Source organism: Corvus brachyrhynchos, unplaced genomic scaffold (assembly GCF_000691975.1).
Source record: "Corvus brachyrhynchos isolate BGI_N302 unplaced genomic scaffold, ASM69197v1 scaffold139, whole genome shotgun sequence".
Classification (NCBI taxonomy): Eukaryota; Metazoa; Chordata; class Aves; order Passeriformes; family Corvidae; genus Corvus; species Corvus brachyrhynchos.
The window spans coordinates 290,951-311,298 of NW_008246062.1; the positions used below are offsets into that span (position 1 = coordinate 290,951).

At 41.6% G+C, this 20,348-nt stretch overlaps 1 protein-coding gene across 16 annotated transcripts in view; it reads right to left on the reverse strand.

Annotated features, from left to right (window-relative positions):
• Positions 1-20,348, reverse strand: part of UNC13B (unc-13 homolog B) — a 181,206-nt gene that overhangs the window by 83,782 nt on the left and 77,076 nt on the right. For 14 of the 16 annotated variants that reach the window (XM_017746603.1, XM_017746600.1, XM_017746601.1 and 11 more), the window contains one exon: positions 1,407-1,453. In XM_017746603.1, coding sequence (XP_017602092.1) covers positions 1,407-1,453 — 47 coding nt within the window. Of the gene's footprint in view, positions 1-1,406; positions 1,454-7,822; positions 7,846-13,133; positions 17,760-20,348 lie in introns of those variants that run through there. The other 2 variants (XM_017746598.1, XM_017746597.1) reach the window with 2 other exon arrangements.

Consider the following 20,348-nt stretch of genomic DNA (forward strand, 5'->3'; position numbering starts at 1 on the left):
GCTAATAAGCCAAAATATGGCTAAGGGTGGAATTAAAGGTTTACCACCCACAACCACCTTCTCTGGGAATCCCTTGCACAGGGGATACAGTGAGCATGACAAACTTTTGTCAAAACTACATTAGCCAGACTGTTTAGTTATATCTTGCATAGAGGAAAAAAAAAATTACAGACTAGAGCAAACAATGCCTCAAATCGACATAACACGTATTTAAGGATTTCAGGACTGTAGGTGTATCCACCTTTCAGACTAAGAAATCATTTTGTGCGCATGAACCAATAAACTGAGTACATTGTCTCCTTGTTAAAGGAAGGTGCTGTTTATAGTTACAATAAATCACTGTGTCCTGCTCCTGCAAATTGCCAGTTCTCCAGCAGCCCGCTCGCTAAGTCCCAGGGTCCTTGGGAAAAGCAGGGGGTTGCTAGGCAGCTCCAGGCATCCACAGGTGATGCTTCGAGGGAACATCAACACCACAGAAAAATGACTCCAAAAGCAGACAGCCATATACCGAAGCTTCCAATTTAACTTCATGTTTTATTAGGGAAGCTTCCTTCAATAGTATGAGAATTAACTTAAGCACGTAGCAAGCAAACCTCTAGCCAAGATTTCAGGGCAAATCTTGCTGCTGCTGACTGATAGCTCCTCATGGGTGCCCCACCACCAAACCAAATCATCCTGATCGTGGTACCAGGCACATAACCTGTAAAATGTGTCACTGCCTTTTTCCTGCCAGAGGATCTCAGGGAAGCTGCCGTGGTGGCACCTATTATCATGGAGTGTCATGCCGAAATTACAGTCAGAATTTGTCTGCTTCATTTGCTGCAAGTAGTGTGTTGTGAAGAGAATGCACGACTCATTCACAAGAATCACTCTCATCTGTGCAAAACAGGCATGAGGAGCACTGCTTTAAAAATACAAATTGCAATAACTTCTAGAGTTAGGGCAGTTTTAGCTACTACAAGGAATCATTTAAAATACAGAAGACTTCCCCAAACCTATCTTCTTCTTCTAAGAGCAAAAGACACAGCACTTTCAGAGCTTCTCTTCCCCCCCTCTGCTGCCACCAATGACTGATCCAAAAGAGAAGATTTCATCCAGACCACTCCGAGGTACTCAGTAGCAATTATTTAATACTGCTGCCATAAGCACTTGCCACCAACACATTACAGATTATACATTGCAACTATAGCCTTGTTCTTAACCACAGGTCTGGAAGAGCTGTCCACCTACAGCTGCTTAAGAAGAGACTGAAATATAGCAGCAGCCTGGCCCTCAGTGAAGTCTGGCCACTTGATTACTTCATTAGAAACATCAGAAATGCTATTTTTACTTGGACTGAACTGCACACCTCTGAAGTACACTGTAATCATAAATACAGGGATAAAAGGTCTCAAAATACCACTTACCCTCCTTTGAGCCAGGGTGGTTTCGATGGATCAGCCTCATCTTGGCCCTGAAGTGGGGGAAGAGAAAAGAACAGCATGAAATTACTTTCCAGGAACACCAGAAAAAGTATTTGTATTATATTCTGTGGAAAGGGTAATAGACCACACTGCATGCAGGCAAATGCATACAGAAACTCACTCAAGCACCTCCAGTGACCAAGATGCCAGGATAAGTCATACAGACACAGACAGACTATGCAATTTCATTGAACAGCTAGGACTGGAACCTGAAGAGCCTGTTCAGTGCAACTCCTCATTCAAAAGGCAGTCTTGAAGACAAATGTTTTATTTTTTTCAAACTCCAACGAGTTATTGGAGAGCTCCTCTTACTACAGGTCACTGCTTAACATGAATGTTGTCATAATGAAGATGTTATAAATTGAAAGCCCTTGTATGAAATGCACAAATGACAGAGTAACATGAACCTCTGTATGAACACTTGGGAGTTTTGCTCGTGCCCAAATGCAAAGACTCTTTAGTCCCCTAAGCAGAGAGGTCCTATTACAGAGTCACCCATTTATTTGAAAGTATTTCATTTCCAACAGGCATGAAACAAGGGCCACCACCTGCAGGTCAACTGGGATCTCATGGTGTGATGGAAAGAAAACACAACAGACTGCAAATGTGGGGATTCATATTTAGGAATTCAAACCATGTTCTTATGTTCCTATTTAGGAGTGCCTTCATAGAGTGATGCTCTGTTTCTCTGCAGATCTTCAGTGGACTAATTAGAAGTGATAAGTACCTGAACACTTGAAATGTACCTGGAAGAAATGGTTACCTGTAATCGGAAACCTCCTTGTTTCAGCTCACAGGTCATATGTTCTCCTGCACTCCCTGAACGAAATGATGCTTTCACACAGGACTAAGCAAGTCACGATGCAAACATTTAAAAATCCAACCTCAGATAATCATATCTGCCAAGAGAATAAGGAGGCTGCAACTTACACACAGAGAAAAAGTATTTCCAGCCATGGGACTCACAATCTGAGAGTCAACAAAGTAAAGGAGCTTAAGTCAGGAAATAAGATCCAACTCTATGCAAGACAAAAGAACACGGCTCCAAAAGAAAGGGTTTTTTTTCCTTTCTTCTCCTCTCTTTTTTTTCCCCTAACCTGTGCGTTGGGTGAGCTGTGCAACCCCAGACTGTTCACAGGTAAAAGACTCCCAAGAAGACCAGAAATAAACAAGGAAAAGGAGTTCTCTTTGAGGTATGAACTTGAACAGAAGCAAACGTCCAAACTTTGTACTTTGGAGTCCTACAATTTCGGGGATAGGCAGATTTAAAGACTACATATTAGTAATGTTTATTATTTTATATTTAAACAGATTGAACAGTATGATGTTATCCATAACGGAATGGACACTATTAGACAGGCCTGCAGAGCAGGAAGGGGCCAAGAGCCACAGCCCAGTACAGTGCACGTTTCCCCACAGCTGCAGCAGCACACCAGGCTCCACTAAGCTGTGCTTCCAAAACCCCTCAGCCTGAAACCTGCATTTCCTCCTAAGGAATATGAACCAACTGCTGGTCAAGAGAGATTTCATAAACCAAATGCAACCAGATCCTTCTGAGCACACAGGGGAGGACATCTCTACCTTTGCATCTGAACACTTGGAAGAGCTGTGGTTAGAAAGCAACACTAAAATGGACAAAAGTTTCATACTGGATTGAGCTTGGCACCAATGGCTTGGCTGTGCTGAATGACAGAGAATGACAAACACTAACGTGGAAACATTGACTGGCAGAAGGTATTAGTAATAACAAAGTTTTCAATCATTTGACATGAGAAACTAAATATAAGTGACTGATATTTGAGACATTAACAGACCACAAAATAGTGTGTTCACTGCAGACTGGAGACCACAACAGCATCAAGAATCTGGGAGAAAGGCGGGAGGGGAAGATGCAGGGAAAGCTGTTACCTAGTTGAGCAATTTCTTACAGGCAACCATGAGTCAACAGAGAACAGTCAGGAATGTAGATGTGGGGAGGCCAGAAAGTATGATCAGGAAACAAACCTCCATCATGTCCCAGATTTGTGACATGCAAAGTAAAATTTGCCAGGAGCTCCAGATAATTAAAATAAATGAGTAAAAGTATAATTTATTTTTACCAAGCCTTTCAGACACGCAAATAAAAAGAAAAAAAGAGGCAGAGCTTCTCTAGGGTCAAGATTAAAAATCGTCTGGGTATAACAGCACAAAACAAAAGAAAGGGCTTTCAGTAAGTGGCAATATTGATGCAGGGCCAAAGCAGGTGATGGCTGTGTGAAAGCAGGAGTTACCACCTGCTGAAAGCAAAGTAAAGAGCTGATTTGCTCCAGGCAGCCTTCTCCCTGAGAAAATGCCAAGAGAACCAGCACCTGACATCCATCAAACAAGGGCTAATGCCTTGAGACTGTGGAAGAGTCAGTGCAGTACCCACAGTTAAAGTGTGTGTGTGTGTGGAGGAGGGAAATGTGATCCAGATTAGTGCAGGACCATTACTGGCTTCAACAGCTTGAACGGGTTCTGAGCAAACATGAAGGAAAGAATTAAGACGGAGGCTACTGAAAACCAGGAAAAAATATAACAGAGGCACAACCAATCCTGCAAACATTCTGTGCCTGTTTCACAAAGGAACTCTTTTTCTCTAACCATAAAATAAATGATGAACTGAATTTTCATTTTAAAAAAACCCTTTTGATGCAGAGCCATGCGACGTTAATGAGGCCGGATAAGCTGAGGAGGAGGAAGGAGCTTTCAGGTGGATAAACAAGTAACTGTAACTGAGCCAGCCATGGACAACGCAATAAGGAAGCTAGTGGGAGTAAGTAGGATCTGCTGATAAAATCTGGTTGGTTTGAAATGACAAACCCAGGGGAATTATTGATCCTGAACTCATAGGTCCAGTGGAAAGAATTGATGACAGTAAACACTGTAACAATGGAGGATTAAACATGGAACAAATGGCAAGGCCAAAGCCCTGAAGGCTGCCATGAATTTGACTACATACAAGCTGTTCCTCAGTGGAGAAGAGCATGTGACAATAGATTTGAGTTCTAGTCATCACACTGACATAAGCTTCCAATGATACAGCCAGGTAGAAAGAGAACATAATCCATAGAATATGTCCAATGAAATGTCTCCACAGAAATAAAAGCATAAATACCTTTGTACTGTGCTGGCAAGATTCCTTCAGAAAAGTATATGAAATCTTTTTAATCTGTACCAAAGTAAAAAAAAAATCACAAAGGAAAACAGCAAAAGCAGCTGGAGGATATAAACACAATACTATAGGAGAAGAACAAAGCATCCTGCTTACTCTAGCAAAAAGAACCTTTTCCTGTGTTTGTTCAATAGGTAGGTGAATGGGAGAAGAACTGCAGCTAAACAGAGGTTGAAAATTCAAAGGTGTCTCACCACAACAGTTCTGTAGAAGCCTTTCAAAAGGAGAAGCAGCCACCAAACCTAATCAGTTCTAGCGAAGGAAATTGGGAGGTTTACATACAAGGAAATGGCATCATATCACACAGTGGCAGTCACCAAGAAGTCCTCTGCAGTCCCTTCTTGTGCTGACATACGCAGTCAAAGAACCAGAGGCTGCATTAGCTACAAGTGCTGGCATGAGGGTTAAGATGCCTCCCCAAGTGCCAGTTAAACACAGTAATCCAGAGTTTGCACCCCTGTTGGGAGTAAGAACTCTTCACATATTCCTCCTCATTTAAAGAAAGCAAACAGCAATATTGTCCCTCCAGATGGATTTGCTGCAGGTGGAGAGGTTCCAACCCTCCAAAGGCACCACTCCTGCCAGGACACAGCAGGCCTCCAGTAGCTGCCCTGGGACTTGTCACCAGCCATGGGTCTGCTCAAGTTCAGCCCATGCCAGGAGCCTGACCTGCTCAGAGCCTGGACAAGCAGCAGAAACAACAGGCAGGTGAGAAGAGCACTGGAACAACTGCTAGAGTTTTTAGCACTGTCCTTCGCAGGGACAAATGGGAGGGCAAAGGGAAAGCAGACACATTTAAAACCCTGCCATCCACATACTGCATGTCACAGAAAGTGTTTTGCTGGCTTATGGCCTTCTCTGCACAGCTCTATCACTTGATCTTTCCTTGAAAACAGCCACACCAGGCTGAATCTGGAATGTGATTTTTTTTTTTTTCTGATGCTGGTGGATGACATTTTTATATGTACTGTCCAACATATACTTTCAAATGGGGAAGTGCTTGTGACCCCTAGTACTGCAGTATATTCACTCACAGTAAAGTATACCATAATCCGGCGCTGAAAGGTCTTCTCTAAATAATGAAAGTTTCTTGTCAACCAAGAACCAGTTAGCAAAACAATGCCAGTGACAGAGCAGCATAAATTTAAGGCCCTTAAATTAAAGGGAGGCAACAGACATGGACACTCAAGGCAAGTATTCAGTCATAGGAAAGGCAATGTTTGGTGAAGCCTAAAAAGGAAACAACAGTTTTGCTTACTCAGAAAAAGCAGCAGCTGGGCTTACAAGTAACTTGAGAAGTTATTTAACAAAGTTGCAATTTTCAAATTTTTCAAATTCTCTCCTACACAAGATACTTTAATAGAACAAACAATTATGCACTTCTGTAGAAGAGAAAATGAAAGTCCATAAAAAGGACAGAGGGGCATAAAAAGAAATAAAAAATCATAAAGTCTGGAGCAGTACAAGGGAAAGGAAGAACATCCACAGATGTGTTAGCTCTCCATATAAATCTAGCTCTCCACATAAAAGGCTTCCTAACAATGTAATTTTCCATCACATTTAAGTACTGTGTCTAGCACATTATCCTCTTAAGATATAAAACAGATGTAAAACATGTAAAGCTGCTTTATGCTGCTTTATTTAAACAGATAAAAAGATCAATAATAACTTATTTGTTTTGAAAACCATCCTAACTTGTTTTCAAATACCATGCTTTATTATTAAACCTCAAAAACCTCAGTTAGATATAGGTTAATCTGAATCAGGCTAAAACAAGGAGCAACTGTTTCACTGACTAAATTAAACTTCTGGTCATGCCTAATTAGAGCATTTCTTCAGTGGCATTAACAGAGTCAGACTGAACTAAATCTTCCCAATTAAACAACTCAGTCTTGTGTTTCAATGTCTTCATTCAGTCAAGTATGCTACATTTTACATGGAATCCAAAGCTGCAACAAGTCACGGGATTATTTTAAATTCATTCTGTATTCTGCAACAGCATCCATTTAATTGACGCCTGAAGAGCCCCAAAGGAAGCTCCTTCTTGCTGATGGATCACCTGGAGCCACTCTTCCAGCTGCCAGATGGGAAGTTTAAAGGAGGTTCCAGTGGTTTTGCACTGAAGCCAAAATGGGACTGAATTTAACACCGATATTTGACACCAGGTATCTCTGCATTCCTGAAAAAGCATTAATGGACAGATATTTACCAGTAAGAAGGAAACAAAACTGCTGATACATGAGCCAATAAAGCTTAGAAATGCAAATTCATCAAACTCCATGGATGGCATTTGCACGGAGGCCCAAAATCCGTTCAAGGTTCAGCTTCTCCTGGAAGCCAGTTTAGCCTCATTCATACAGCTACGAGAGAGGGGGAAGCACAGCAGGCACTGAATGCATATAGCACAGAGTCATGAAAATAAAACAGCTGAGGATCCAAAAGCCAGTAGTTTCTCTATGTGAGTTGCTAACGCAACTGTTGACAAAGCACACAGCAGTCGACAAAACAATTCTGCAGATCCTCCTAGGAGGAAAGAGTTACCTGTTGCCCACAGGATAATGGGCGGAGAGGTAGCCAGTCCACGAATAGAAAGACAACAACTATAGGTATTAAGGAAAAAGTCCTGCCCTTCCCATGGGGCATAGGGCCCTGCTCAAAGCAAAGTGACTATCTAAAAAGGCATGGGACCTGCAGCAGACCTTTCAGCATCCAGTCTTGATTAATCTCACCACTACAGCCCATAGATATACTTTCAATAGATGTACTTTTGACTTTAATTGATGAAAGTGGACAAGCCAGACAGATGAAATGAAATAATACAACTGAAGAAAAATGAGGAAATACTTGGTTTAAACAAGATTCATAAAGAGTAGACTGGAATGAGCAACTTGTCCTCTGCACACATGGTGCCTGTGCACATCACACACACCCCACAGAACACTGAAGGGAGATCACTCCAAGCATTCATGTTTTCTTCTTTGTACAAGGTCATAGGCACTGAACAGACTCTTAACTTATACACAGTGTTAACAATGCCCCAGACAACCATGACATGCTAAACTGAATCTCAGAGCCTCAGTGGGAGCAACTGGCTACAGGAAGATGAGTCATGCACACACAGAGGTTTCAGAAAGAGATGCTGGTTACAAGGGACAACATGTACAACCTGGAGCTCTCCTCTACCTCCTTCTGCAAAGAAAGAAAAAAAAAAGAGAAGAAGGAAAGGAACAAAAGTTAGTAGACCAGCTTTCTGCCATGAGTTCTGTAAAATGATTTTTACAGAAATTGGGGTAAAGGTTTGCCACAAGTTGATAACACATTTGTGCAGCAGAGAGTTTTCCCATGCACTTCCTGGGACATGCACCAGTCAATTAATCACTAACAGACAACCTTGAATTAAACTAATCAGATTTCATCCATAACTACACATGCATAAAAATATATGCTTTTGAGAGCTCTTTTTAGAGTTACCATTCCTGTTTCATTAACTGGGGATTTTTAAGTAATCTTAATACAGAACTGGAGCTGCCGTTTACCATACAAGAAAAAAACCCTGTATTTATTATAAGGAGGGACAAATTTGCTCCCCTCTCCCCCAGACTGCATCCACTGCCTGCATCTGAAACATATCCCCTGCTCCCTTCCTCACCCCCTGTACATTTTGCCCGGTATGAGGAAACTGGCAGCTCCCACGGAACACATTTTGCTTTTGCAAATACCATAATGCAGAGAGATATTTTCTGAGTTTATACATCTAGGCAATTTTCCTCTGAGCAAAAAAAATCCAGAAGCCTCCTACACTAAATCTCATGTTTATGGATAGGCAATTTCAAGGCTAGTAAAGTTACATGAGAGTCATACTCAAAGCTTCCGGTACAGACATGGTATTTTTTAAGTCTTCCAATCAGATATTTCTCTATCTGCACAGAAGAACCGTATTACTCATTTGTGTATGAAAGATGGAGGGGAAGGAATATCTTCATGGCAACAGGAGACACTCAAATTGGTGTAAAAGCAAAAATAGTTTTTGAAGTTACTGTCTATATGGGTGTAATTACAGACATGCAATCACTAAGACAGGAAAATAGAGAAGCTATTTTAACTCAATCGCTAAGGAGAAGTTGAATTACTTTAGCAAACGAAGTGCTGGATTGTAGCTAAAATAAAAATCCTATTTTCCACCTTAAGACATGCCTGCATGGATGCTCATTAGGGGAGGAAGCCTCTGGACCACCCTGGAGGTTTCTCCTTTGGTGCTAATGGAGGAGAAATCACAAGCAGCAGGATGCTGCAACCACCGGTGTGGCACAAGTACCGTGTTTTGGCAGGCTAGTAAAGTTACATGAGAGTCATACTCAAAGCTTCCGGTACAGACATGGTATTTTTTAAGTCTTCCAATCAGATATTTCTCTATCTGCACAGAAGAACCGTATTACTCATTTGTGTATGAAAGATGGAGGGGAAGGAATATCTTCATGGCAACAGGAGACACTCAAATTGGTGTAAAAGCAAAAATAGTTTTTGAAGTTACTGTCTATATGGGTGTAATTACAGACATGCAATCACTAAGACAGGAAAATAGAGAAGCTATTTTAACTCAATCGCTAAGGAGAAGTTGAATTACTTTAGCAAACGAAGTGCTGGATTGTAGCTAAAATAAAAATCCTATTTTCCACCTTAAGACATGCCTGCATGGATGCTCATTAGGGGAGGAAGCCTCTGGACCACCCTGGAGGTTTCTCCTTTGGTGCTAATGGAGGAGAAATCACAAGCAGCAGGATGCTGCAACCACCGGTGTGGCACAAGTACCGTGTTTTGGCAGTCCGCTCTGCACAGACCTGCTGACCTGGAGAAACTGAGGAAACTTGGGGTCCCTTCAAGACTCAGATGGGAACACATTTTGTTGGGCATGGACCCTTCTGACTGTTCTCTCTGAAGTAATTTTCTGTACCATCTTCCTGCCTGTCCTATTCAATTAAGCCAAACCTTCTCACCTAGACAGACACAATTTCACTTCAAGTCCTCTGGTTTTGTCCTTCTTTTTACACAGTCACTCCAAGCCCTTCCAACCCAAGCCAAATCTCTCCTGACTTGGTCCCTGGAGCGGTTTCAGTGAGTCTCAGGCAGACCCAGACACCCCTCATTCCTGGGTTTTTAATTCCTTTGCATTTAAACTCTAATCCTTCTTAGCATCTCCTGTGGAGTCTCGGGGCACAGAAGATGCAGAAGACCTGGACTCGTCCCCTCTCAGGTCTGCTGTGGCTCTCAGTCAGGTCGAGCAGGGAAACCCTGCTTCTAGCCCCCAGCTGGAAAACACTGGGGACAGACAGAGTCTCTGGCAGTGCAACAGCTCAACAGTAGCAAGCTACCAGTGAGCATATGCAAACTACACATTTTTCAAAAGCTCTGCTCATTCAGGGTTGATTTTCCACAGAAAATTCCTTGACACAGACTAGCACTGCCAAATTTTAAGACCTCAGGGCACCAGAGCTTCTCAAATATAGGTCACACTTATTTTTATACAAATGCAAAGTTATAAGTCTTGCATTAGACTAATTTTTGGATAATTACAAAAAACTGAAAACAACAAAACATTTTGTATTAAAATCCATACATATCTTTTGACTTCGGAGCACCATCAGTTTAAGGTTGTTAGGGACACTTTCAGGCCAAATGTAAAATTTGGCAAAGCTCTGGGTAACTGCAGACACAGATTTAAAATCTTGCATCTCATTACAGCAGGTGCACTCAGTTTCATCAATGGTGACTAATTTGGTTAAACCCTGATCACAGAATTCTTTCACCATTTCACTTTTGAGCAGTCACCTTAAATCTCAAAAAATCTCTAGCATTTCATGGCTTTTCTTTAAACAAATTCAAACTATCATCATCTTCAGTTACACTTTTTGCTTTTTCTCAAATTCAAACTTCAAAAGCTTCTTCAGATTTTCAGGGGATATTTTTTCTCTTTTGACTTCCAATTAAACATAATTATTTATATGCATCTGCCAAGTTCCAAGTTCTTCTGGTAATTTGCATCTGTGTTCAACTATAAATAATTTAAACCTTTATGCCAGTGCATCATCTCTGAATCACCAAAACACGCATATTTACCAACACCTTCAAATTTATCTTCCATTCCTTTGCTGGAGGCTGCTAACAAACACATTTAAGAAAATACCTTGAACTGAACTTCCGAGCAAAGTGAAGTTCAGGTTCAGAACCAAAAAAACAGCTCCAGAACTGGGTTTTCAGTGGACCTTATCTGGGAACTGAAAAGGCTATTAACAACAAATTATATTTTTAAAGTAAGACACAAACACTCATGTACAGCTGGGACAAAAAAGCAAACCAACAACATTTCATTGCATTCCAGGTACGATCCTTTTTCCAAAGGAAGAAAATAAAAGCTTGGCTCTCACTTGAGTACATTGAAACAGGACGCAGCTTCTCTTTCTTGAAAAATGCATGCCAAAACAACACTATTTCAGACAGTCACAGAATCACAGAATGGTTTGTGTTGGAAGAGACCTTAAAGATCATCTAGTTCCAACTCTTTCCTGTCTAGCTGTCAGGATCTGGGCTGCTTTGCTCCCTGACATCTCCACCGTTTTTTTCCCAAGGTCTCTCTTTTCTTACCCTTTATCCACTGATTTCCACTAGCTTTGACTTCTTCCATCTCTCAGAGCACATTTGCTACATCGTGACTTCATCACATACTTATTTTTATAGCTTCAGTTGCCAAATCTACCTTATATATCCACCTTTATGGGAGTGGCACACAAGTGCCACCAACTTTTTGTCACACTGGATGATGTTCAAGAGAACTGATTCAGGGAGGATCAGAAATCCCAATTCACCTTGGGGCCAGATCTAAGGTACAAAGTCCAGCTCTGCTGCTCCTCCTCCTCCTTAATTGTTTTGGCTACTTCTTGCCTTGTGAACGTGCCTGTGCTGCTCAAACTCTGCTGCTCAAACTCTGCTGAGATGAGCAGCCTCCTCTCACATTCAGAAACAGGCTATTTCAGTACTTCTGCTGTACTGTGGCAAATGCTAATCCCAACCACTGTCTGTTCCCTCAGGTTCTAAAATTAGGACATATGTCCAGGACTTGAGCACCACACAAACACCACCAAAAAAAAAAAAGTATCTGTGCCAAGCCTGCTAACAAATCCCAGTGTTTCCCTCATTAAAAACTTACTGTTTGAGCCAACTCAACAAAGACCTTGTACAAAATAAGAAAGCAGAGAGCTCATTACCAGCTTTATGATCTGCATAACTGAGAAGAATGCTGGTACAGAAATCAAATACGGGTTGACAGATTGTTTCTTCACAGTGAAAGCAGAGTCACTGGAAAAGCACTTGGCAGATGACTCCTTCAGTTGGGAGAGGATTATCTCTGATTATTCTGACCAGCTTTCATGATGGCAAGAAGAGTGAACACAGTATTTGATACAAGGAAGTTCACAACAAGTATGTGAAGATTTCAAGCTGTAGTTAAAATAACTTCCACTCTTGAAACAATGCCTCTTTCCTGAACTGTGTAGTGATTTGTAGAGATGACATTGAGAAAGCCTTCTCACCGCCTGGAGAGGGACAGGGAAGATGGACCTACACTTCAACTTTAGGTTCTGTCTTACTATATTGAGGCCTATCAAAACATGTCCCATCAAAAGATGCCAGTCAGCTCTATCATCACATCCTCAGGAAATGGTTTAGCAGCACTGCTCCACCACTGTATCAGTTCCCATCTGCTGCGGTCACACATTTCAATATCTGTGCTGGCAATAAGAGATGTATTTTGTTTCCCCAGAAACAAAAAATTTTCACCTCATGGACAAATTATGGAAAGAATACAAAAATACAAGTCTCAACTTTCCAAATTTAAAACTATTATTATTATTACTATTACTACATTATTATTATTGTTATTATTATTATTACTATTATTATTATTACTATTTTCTTTATTATTCTGAATGCTCTCTACTAGGATAACATCTAGCAGTGATTAAACACTGAGAACTCCCACTTTGTGGGATGTCACTTTGTGATGGAGTCACTTAAAGTCTAGATCCACTCAACTCACAAAACTGCAAATCTGGCTACTTATAGCTCAAATGCACACTTTGTTATCACATGTCTTAACTATTATATTTAACAAGAAACCAAGTCACGAATTATGATGAAAAACCTTAACACCTGCTATTTCGAAGAAGCTCTGCAAATCTCTCTCTCTCAAAGAAAAAAAAAAGGTGAAGCTTGCTAACTGGCATTTCAGTGTGTTACACAGTAAATTTCAGGGGGTTTTGTCAGTACTGTTGTACAGTGCATGTACTTCTCTTTGTAACTATTTGCTCACAACTTTTAATACACTCACAGAATATTCACAGTTCACCCACAGAATGAAGTGTTGGCCGCTGGCTGCACAAATACAAGATTTTGACATCTCCTTAAAAACATTCTTTTCATTTTACCTGAATTTGTCTCCTCAGCAGAAATCCAGTTTCCCTCCTGTGCTAATTCTTTTAAGAGTCTCCTACGCATTTGTCTCTTTTCCCTCAGCACATTTTTGAAATTGTTGATGCATTTGTTCAGGTAGATGGTCTCTGCGCACACCTTGTCAAGGCTCATGGGCCTACATTCCTTTGCTGGCTCAGCCAGACGGTTCACATCTTCTCCAAGCTCCTCAGGAGGTAATTGCTGCTCAGCAGGGACTTCACTGACAGATGATGGCATCACACTGGAAACAGGAGGCTCATGTGAAACAGAGGAAAGACTGGAAGGAGCCAATTGCATCTGAGCAGATGTTTCACTGTTGACATTCGTGTTTGCCTGGCTCTCAGAGGACTGACTAGGAGGGGTTTCTGCAAAGTAGTCAGAGCTGCCACCCATACCTGAACTGGTCAGCATAAGCGTGTTGTCATCATCCATCTGTAAACCACTATCATTTTCCAAAAGGATTTCAGAATCACTTGTTTCCAGTTTATGGAACACCACTTGCAGAGCAGACCTGAAGTGGTGAATAGCTTTCCCAAGCTTATTAGTGTAAAACTTCATGTCTACAAGATCAATGTTGTCCCTGGAGTGGTCTAGGAAATACTGGGAATTTTCCAGGACATCCCTAAAGACCTGATCAGTTGGATCTTGATCATTCAGGTCCATCTGGATCATATCTTTCAAGCTGTCACTACTATCAGCCATTTCATCTGTTGTATGATCATAGCTAATGGTTGTCACCCCACTAGAAACATCTTCTCTTTGAACATCACCTTTCTCTGCACTGGTAAATTTGCAAGAGTTATCATAGTCTGTTTCAATTTCTTCTGTGGTTATTCCCTCATCTTTTTCTAGAAGAGAAGAAGAATTCTCAGTGACGCTTTTAGTGTCAAGCCTCTGCTCACTACCATTACTTGAAGCACACATCTGGCTTGCATGGCCCGAAGAGTCAGATGAGCAGCAGTGATTTCCATCACCTGATTTGGGCGAATTGGTCACCTGTGAAGGTTCAGCAAGGGCCTGGCAAATGTCCCTGTCATCTGAAGGCTGCTCACTGCAGCTTACTGTTTGTGCTTCCTTTCCAGTTTCAGGTATCAAGGTGTCTGTCTTGGTCAAGGCTGACTTCTGCACAGAATCAAGTCTTTCCCCTGCACACTGTCCTTTCCTACTCGTGCTTTTATACTTAACCTGGCATGAGTCCATCTGAAGGTGCCCAACTGCATCAGTTCTCTGAGCTCCATCAGGATTCATCGAGTTCTGATTATTTTTCTTGAAGCCAGACTGCGAAGAGACGGAATCTGTTTTCTGGCCCCTCTGGCCATTCTGCCGCTTTTGCTCCTCACTGGTTGCAACCCGGACCCCTGAGCTCTGCAGAAGGATAGACTTCTGTAAAATAAAGTCTCTCTGTTCACAACTCACAAGTTTCACAACTGCTGGTCTTGGCATTAATGGCTTGCCTGTACCAATATCTGACCTATAAGCATCTTTTATATACTTACTGCACTGAATACCATTGAAACAGTGATATTCAGACAAAAAGCTGCAGATAAGCTCTACTGTGTTTTCACCATCTTTCTCTGGGATGCCATAAAAATACAACACTGGCTCTTCCTTTTGTACCTCCCTTCTTGGCTCTCGAGCATGCATACCCTGGGATTTGCCACCAGAACCACCTTGCAAGCCTTCTATCTCACTCAAGACCGTGTCCACACAGCTGGAGACTTCATCCACAGAGCCTTTTATCAAAGTGAGGTGCTGACGGAGCTCTGCAATCTCTGTCTGGATTCGACTTATGCCCTGGAGCTCTTTAACAATGTAATCAACCACATCAGCTGAGCGGTCTCTTGATTGCCTTCTACGACTCTTGTACCCAATGGTCTTTTCCTGGGGAAAGCATCCTTGCCTTTCAGCTGCATCCCTCCAGCTCATGGTAATGCTCAGGGAAGAAAGGTCCTGCCCCTCAGACACTCTGCCCTTTATTTCAGAAGAGGTCTGCGTGATACCACCAGAAGAACTCCCCTGCAAGTCCTTCTTGTTCTGTTGAACTGAACATGGTATTTTTACGTAGCCACCCCAGTTCAGTTCCACTTCACCAACACACACTTCACTCACTCCCTTGGAATCACGTCCTCCATCCTGATGAAAGTCCCCTCCAGCCGTGGAAAATTCAGTGCTTGGAGAGCTCCTCTTGATTCCACAAACAAACATGTCTGATTCAATCTCCACCGGGGAGAGCTGGCAGCGATGTGCGTGGTTTGAATTATCATCCACCTGGCCTTGGAGAAGCCTCTTCATTTTGTCCCGCAGAAACAAATGGAGTTTTTGCTTCCGGAATTGCTTCCTGCCCTGCAGTTTTACAACAGGTTTTCTGTGCAGAAGTGAAATTTCATTTTCTTGCTTTTTCAATCTACTTCTAGCAAACATCATCAGCTGCACCTGTGTTTCTCATAGTGCTACAAGCTGCACAAGCACACATCAATCACTTCCCAATGCACAACTTGCATCCAGTTTTTATTCTGTCATGAGGCAGCTACCGAAAGAGGGGAAAAAGACATTACAGTTTGGTTCAGACAGAAATATCCGAGGTAACTTAAGCAGCAGAACAAAAAAACCCCAAAAACCTAAAATCAGCATACACATAAAATCAGACAGAAAGAGGATGTGCTGTTTAAAGTGTACAGACATTGTCTTGGTTTTGGCCAACTCCCCAGATCAGGTTCTTGTTGTAATAAGTGTTCCTTGCTCCTTCTTCTATTCAAGAAAGTGAAGGGGAAAAAAAAAAAAAAAAAAAAGGTCAAATTCAAGAAGCAATTCTGTGGCCATTTTTCTACCAGGTTTGCAAATTACTCTCAAGTTTGAGCTCCTGCAACTGTGCACTGTGTGATTTAATTACCCCTCTGAATACAGAATTCTGACATTAGAAATTCTATCCTTGCACGTTTCCCTTCCTTTCAAGTTCACAATCTTCATCCTTTCTTTTTTCAAACCAAAGCAGAAATCAAATTTAACTTGGCGCAGTACCAGCTAGCCCACAGGAATTGCACAAAGTGCTGTAAAGTGGCAAGAACACTGGATGACAGATTTTAGGAGTAAAAGCCTTTCTGCTATTTTAGTATTTTCATCTTAATATTTTGCTACAAAGCAGTAAAAAAAAAAAAGAAAAAATAATCCAAAAAACGAACCAAACCAAAAAAACCTCAAAGCTTGCAAGCTCCCAAGCTAACCTGCAGTTAAATATGCCACACTCAGCATATGCACAAACAGCCTGCGCCGACAGCATGAAGCTTCTGCATGTCACTTCTACTCCAGCTCTGAAGATTTTGCAGTGGATTATTTTCCCCTATTTAAATCCCCTCTGCAATGAGCAAAATAAAAACAAAAACCACCATAATGTTAACTACTTGAACTTCCATGTGCCTTTACTGCCATACTTACTAAGCAACATACAATCAGTTTTTTCCTCCAGAGAGTAGGGCACACAAGAGACCCACACAGGATCCTCCTGGAGGCAAGGTGACTGGAGAACACAAGTGTGTTTGATGATTCAGTTTGGACTTGCTGCCTGAAGCACATATTCTTTCTCATATTCTTGTTTTATTTAAGACCTACGGTAACTGTCTTTCATTTTTATTGTTTCACTTTGTGGGCAGGAAGGGAAAAAAAAATTTTTGATCTGGAGGAAGCAGCATTGCAAATACCAATCTCTGTAATAAGAGCTTAATTAATATGCTATAAAAGACGTTGCATCTGTGCTTCAGGTTTAAGTCCCATCATCAAGCATCTCAGCTGAACTTCCATAACAAAGGCACTACCTGCCCTTGTGCAGGCTAAACAAATTCTCTGTGGGATTGATTATCAGCTTTTTTAGAGAAAGCAAGCTTTAATTTTCTAGAATTTTCAGGCCATTGATCCAGAAAAATCTGTTGGGATTTCTGTGAGTTTTTTTTTTTATCTAACTATTCCCTCACAGAAGAGGGCTGACATAAGGGATATTTTCTCAGACTCTCTTCTTGCACCACTCACACAGTTTTGTAACTTTTACTTGATTGGGTAACTGATGTTTAACATCAAAAAATCACTTCTGTACCAGTCGTAAGAAGTGAACCCTTCTTCACTGCTCAGAGTTGCAAGCAACTGGATTCAATGGCAGCCAAGAAAAAGAGCTCCACAGTTGTGGCTCCCTACATGCGTTGCTTGAGGGTAGCACACGGAAATGCTCATTTCAAGTATTATCCAGCATACTGAACTCCAAGTGCAAGGAGAAAAGCCTACATACGCTTGTGCAAGGCTTCCCTCAGAAAGCTCCATCTTCATTATGTTTCCTTCTGTATGCAGCTTTCAAGGCATCAGAGGGGCATAATGATCATTTTAGTTTTAAAAAAAAAATCAATTCAAGACAGAGCTTGCTCTCACTTCCTTTGTATGCTACAACACTCAAGAGCAGCAGCTTGTTACAGAAATCACTTTTTCCTGTTGAACACTTACTTGCAGGATTGCAGTCGTTCCAAAGCTAGCAGCTCAGTGCAAACAGTACAATGCTGTCATTTTTATCTATTATATATAGTATTTGTGGCATATGTGTACGTATTTATGAATATATAGATGTGTATATATGTATGTATGTGTGTGTGTGTAAATAAATATATATACACACACAAGAATATCTACTTCATTGGAGATTTTCAAAAGCACATCTTTGATTTCATGAAATACCAGCAGTACCTTTCCATCTTTCCCCAAGGAGGACAGAAACTGTTTCCTCCAAAGCTGGGAACAAGGCCAGAGCAGAACACGTGGACAGCAGCTCTGGCTCAGAGGGAAGCCTTTCTACCTCTCTCTACAGTGGGTGGAAATGAACGGAAATCGCTGTTTACCACCAAAGATCAAATCACTGCCCACTGAGTGGAATGCCAAGAATCAAGTAAGAGAATCGCCCTCTTTGTAGCTCTCCCACAGGCTTCCTCCCTCCATTCCCCATCCCAAGCCCACACTCAGACCTGAAGCTCTGGGCATTCACTCATTCTGTGGGACCACTGGCTGATCCCACAGTGTCTCTGCACCTCCTGCCAGATCATTCCCTCCTCCTCTTCAAGGGCTGTGTGCCTGCTCCTGACCCCCTCCACTGCTCCAGACTAGGTGCTCTGCAACATGTCCCCTATAAAGTTCCCTTATTTCTGTCGTGTTGTCTGTGTTAGAGCCGTGCTTTTTTGTAGCACAGACATCTAAAGTGGGAATAAAAGTTAATGCAGGTTCACCCAGAAAAAAACCCCAAAACCTAATCTAGATGCAAATCCCTGCTGAAGTCTTTTTCTCTTCCAGGATCACTCCAGGAGTCACACTAATACATAACAAGAAAGCAAGTCTTTAAGGAAACAATATTTCGATCCTGGTGTCCTGCCAGATGCTGCAAGCCTTCACTCACTGCACAAGGTTTGTTCTGACTGCCTTGTTAGGAGGCATCTCCTTCCAGGAGAACTCCATGCTCAGTTAAGGGCAGCTGTCTCTGGATTTGCAGGAGAACAGCATGCACAGGCACCACCATTTCTATGTTCCCCAACTTCCCAAAATAGAGCCAGGCTCAAGCTCAACATGAGGAATACATTGCTGCTTTACTTGGGGATGTTTGGGTTATTTTGCTATTCCCGTGAGAACAAAGCTGACATATTAGGATTTTAGAGAGGGGAAACAGGTGAGCTACCACAAACACTGCACAGCTTATTACCTTATCACTGGACTTACTTCTGAAATACCCCTGTAATGCATGAACAACAGAAACTTTTCGTCCTGACATACAGATTTGCCATGACAACAGGAGTAAAAGCATGTCATATGCCAGCATCCATAATGAGAAAAAAGAACATGAGACATCCCATGAAGGAGTAACATGCAATTATGTAATCTCTGCTCATCAGCTGGGGATCAGCCATGTTTTATCCTTACAGCACTCAGGGAAGGCAAGGCTCTCACCAGGGAGAGGGGAGGTGACTGCAACCGTCTCTGAGCAGTACCTTCAGCTCTACAAGACACTGGACCAACATGGTTCAAAACAAAGATAGTATTGTGTGCCTTCAGCACTACCCCACACTGCAGTGGGCTGGCTGCACTCTGGTGGAAGAAAACAGGGTGAGACTACAAAAATGAGGTAGGTTTATCATACAGAATCATAGAATTGTTTAGGTTGGGAAAGATCTTTAAGATCATCAAATCCATCAGTTTACCCAGCATTGGCAGGGCCACCACTAAACCATATACCCGAGTGCCACATCTATACGTCTTTGAAATATCTCCAGGGATAATGACTCCATCACTCCCACGGGCAGCTCATTCCAACGTCTGATACCCCTTGTTAATGGCTATCTGGTTTTCATCACACTAAGGTAAATACTGAGACACCTTCACTCCACAACTTCATGTTAGAAGGTGCTGGTACCTCAGGGCAGATGTGATGTTCAAAGTCCCCAGAAAAGAGATATAAAAACAATTAACTATGATCAGAAAAACATTTCACAGCAGCCTCTCTGGCTACTGACTCATGCTATTGAGTGAAATCTTTTTTATTAGATTATATTTGCAGTATCGTCCACACAAAGTGGTATTGCATTACCTGTAGTAGCAATTACACTAGGAAAAGCAATAAAATGTCTAATAAATGGTCTTGCTACTTTATAAAGTGTGATTTAAACATAAAGAATACCAATAACTAAAATGCAGGACATTCTCGGGAAAAAGATTTTGGCATCAAAAAGAGAAAGAAATCACGGCTAAGGCTGCCATAGCAACATCGCCCCAGCACTCAGCATGCTGAAACATCAACTCTTCCTGAGAATATTATAGCATTTTTAAACACAATAATTGCTGAAAGAATCTTAACAAGGCTTGACAGAGATATGAAGAGTTATCATCAGTTTTGCTGTTTGACTTCTGGAGATGAGCCTGCAATTTTCTAATTAATATCATTAGACTTAGTTTTGGGTTGGATCATACCTGAACATGGCATTGTTGCTTTGCTTCTGAGAATGTGTCTTTCTTCAAACCTTCTCCTGATAATTAACAAAAATTCTAACTTTTGACTCCTAGCATGGATGATCAGAATAATAAGGTACTGAGCTGAGCAATCCCGGGCAAAAAGCAGCAGAGATGGAGAACAAAACATACTGTTGAGAAACACGTTCACCTCAGGACATTTCGGCTAG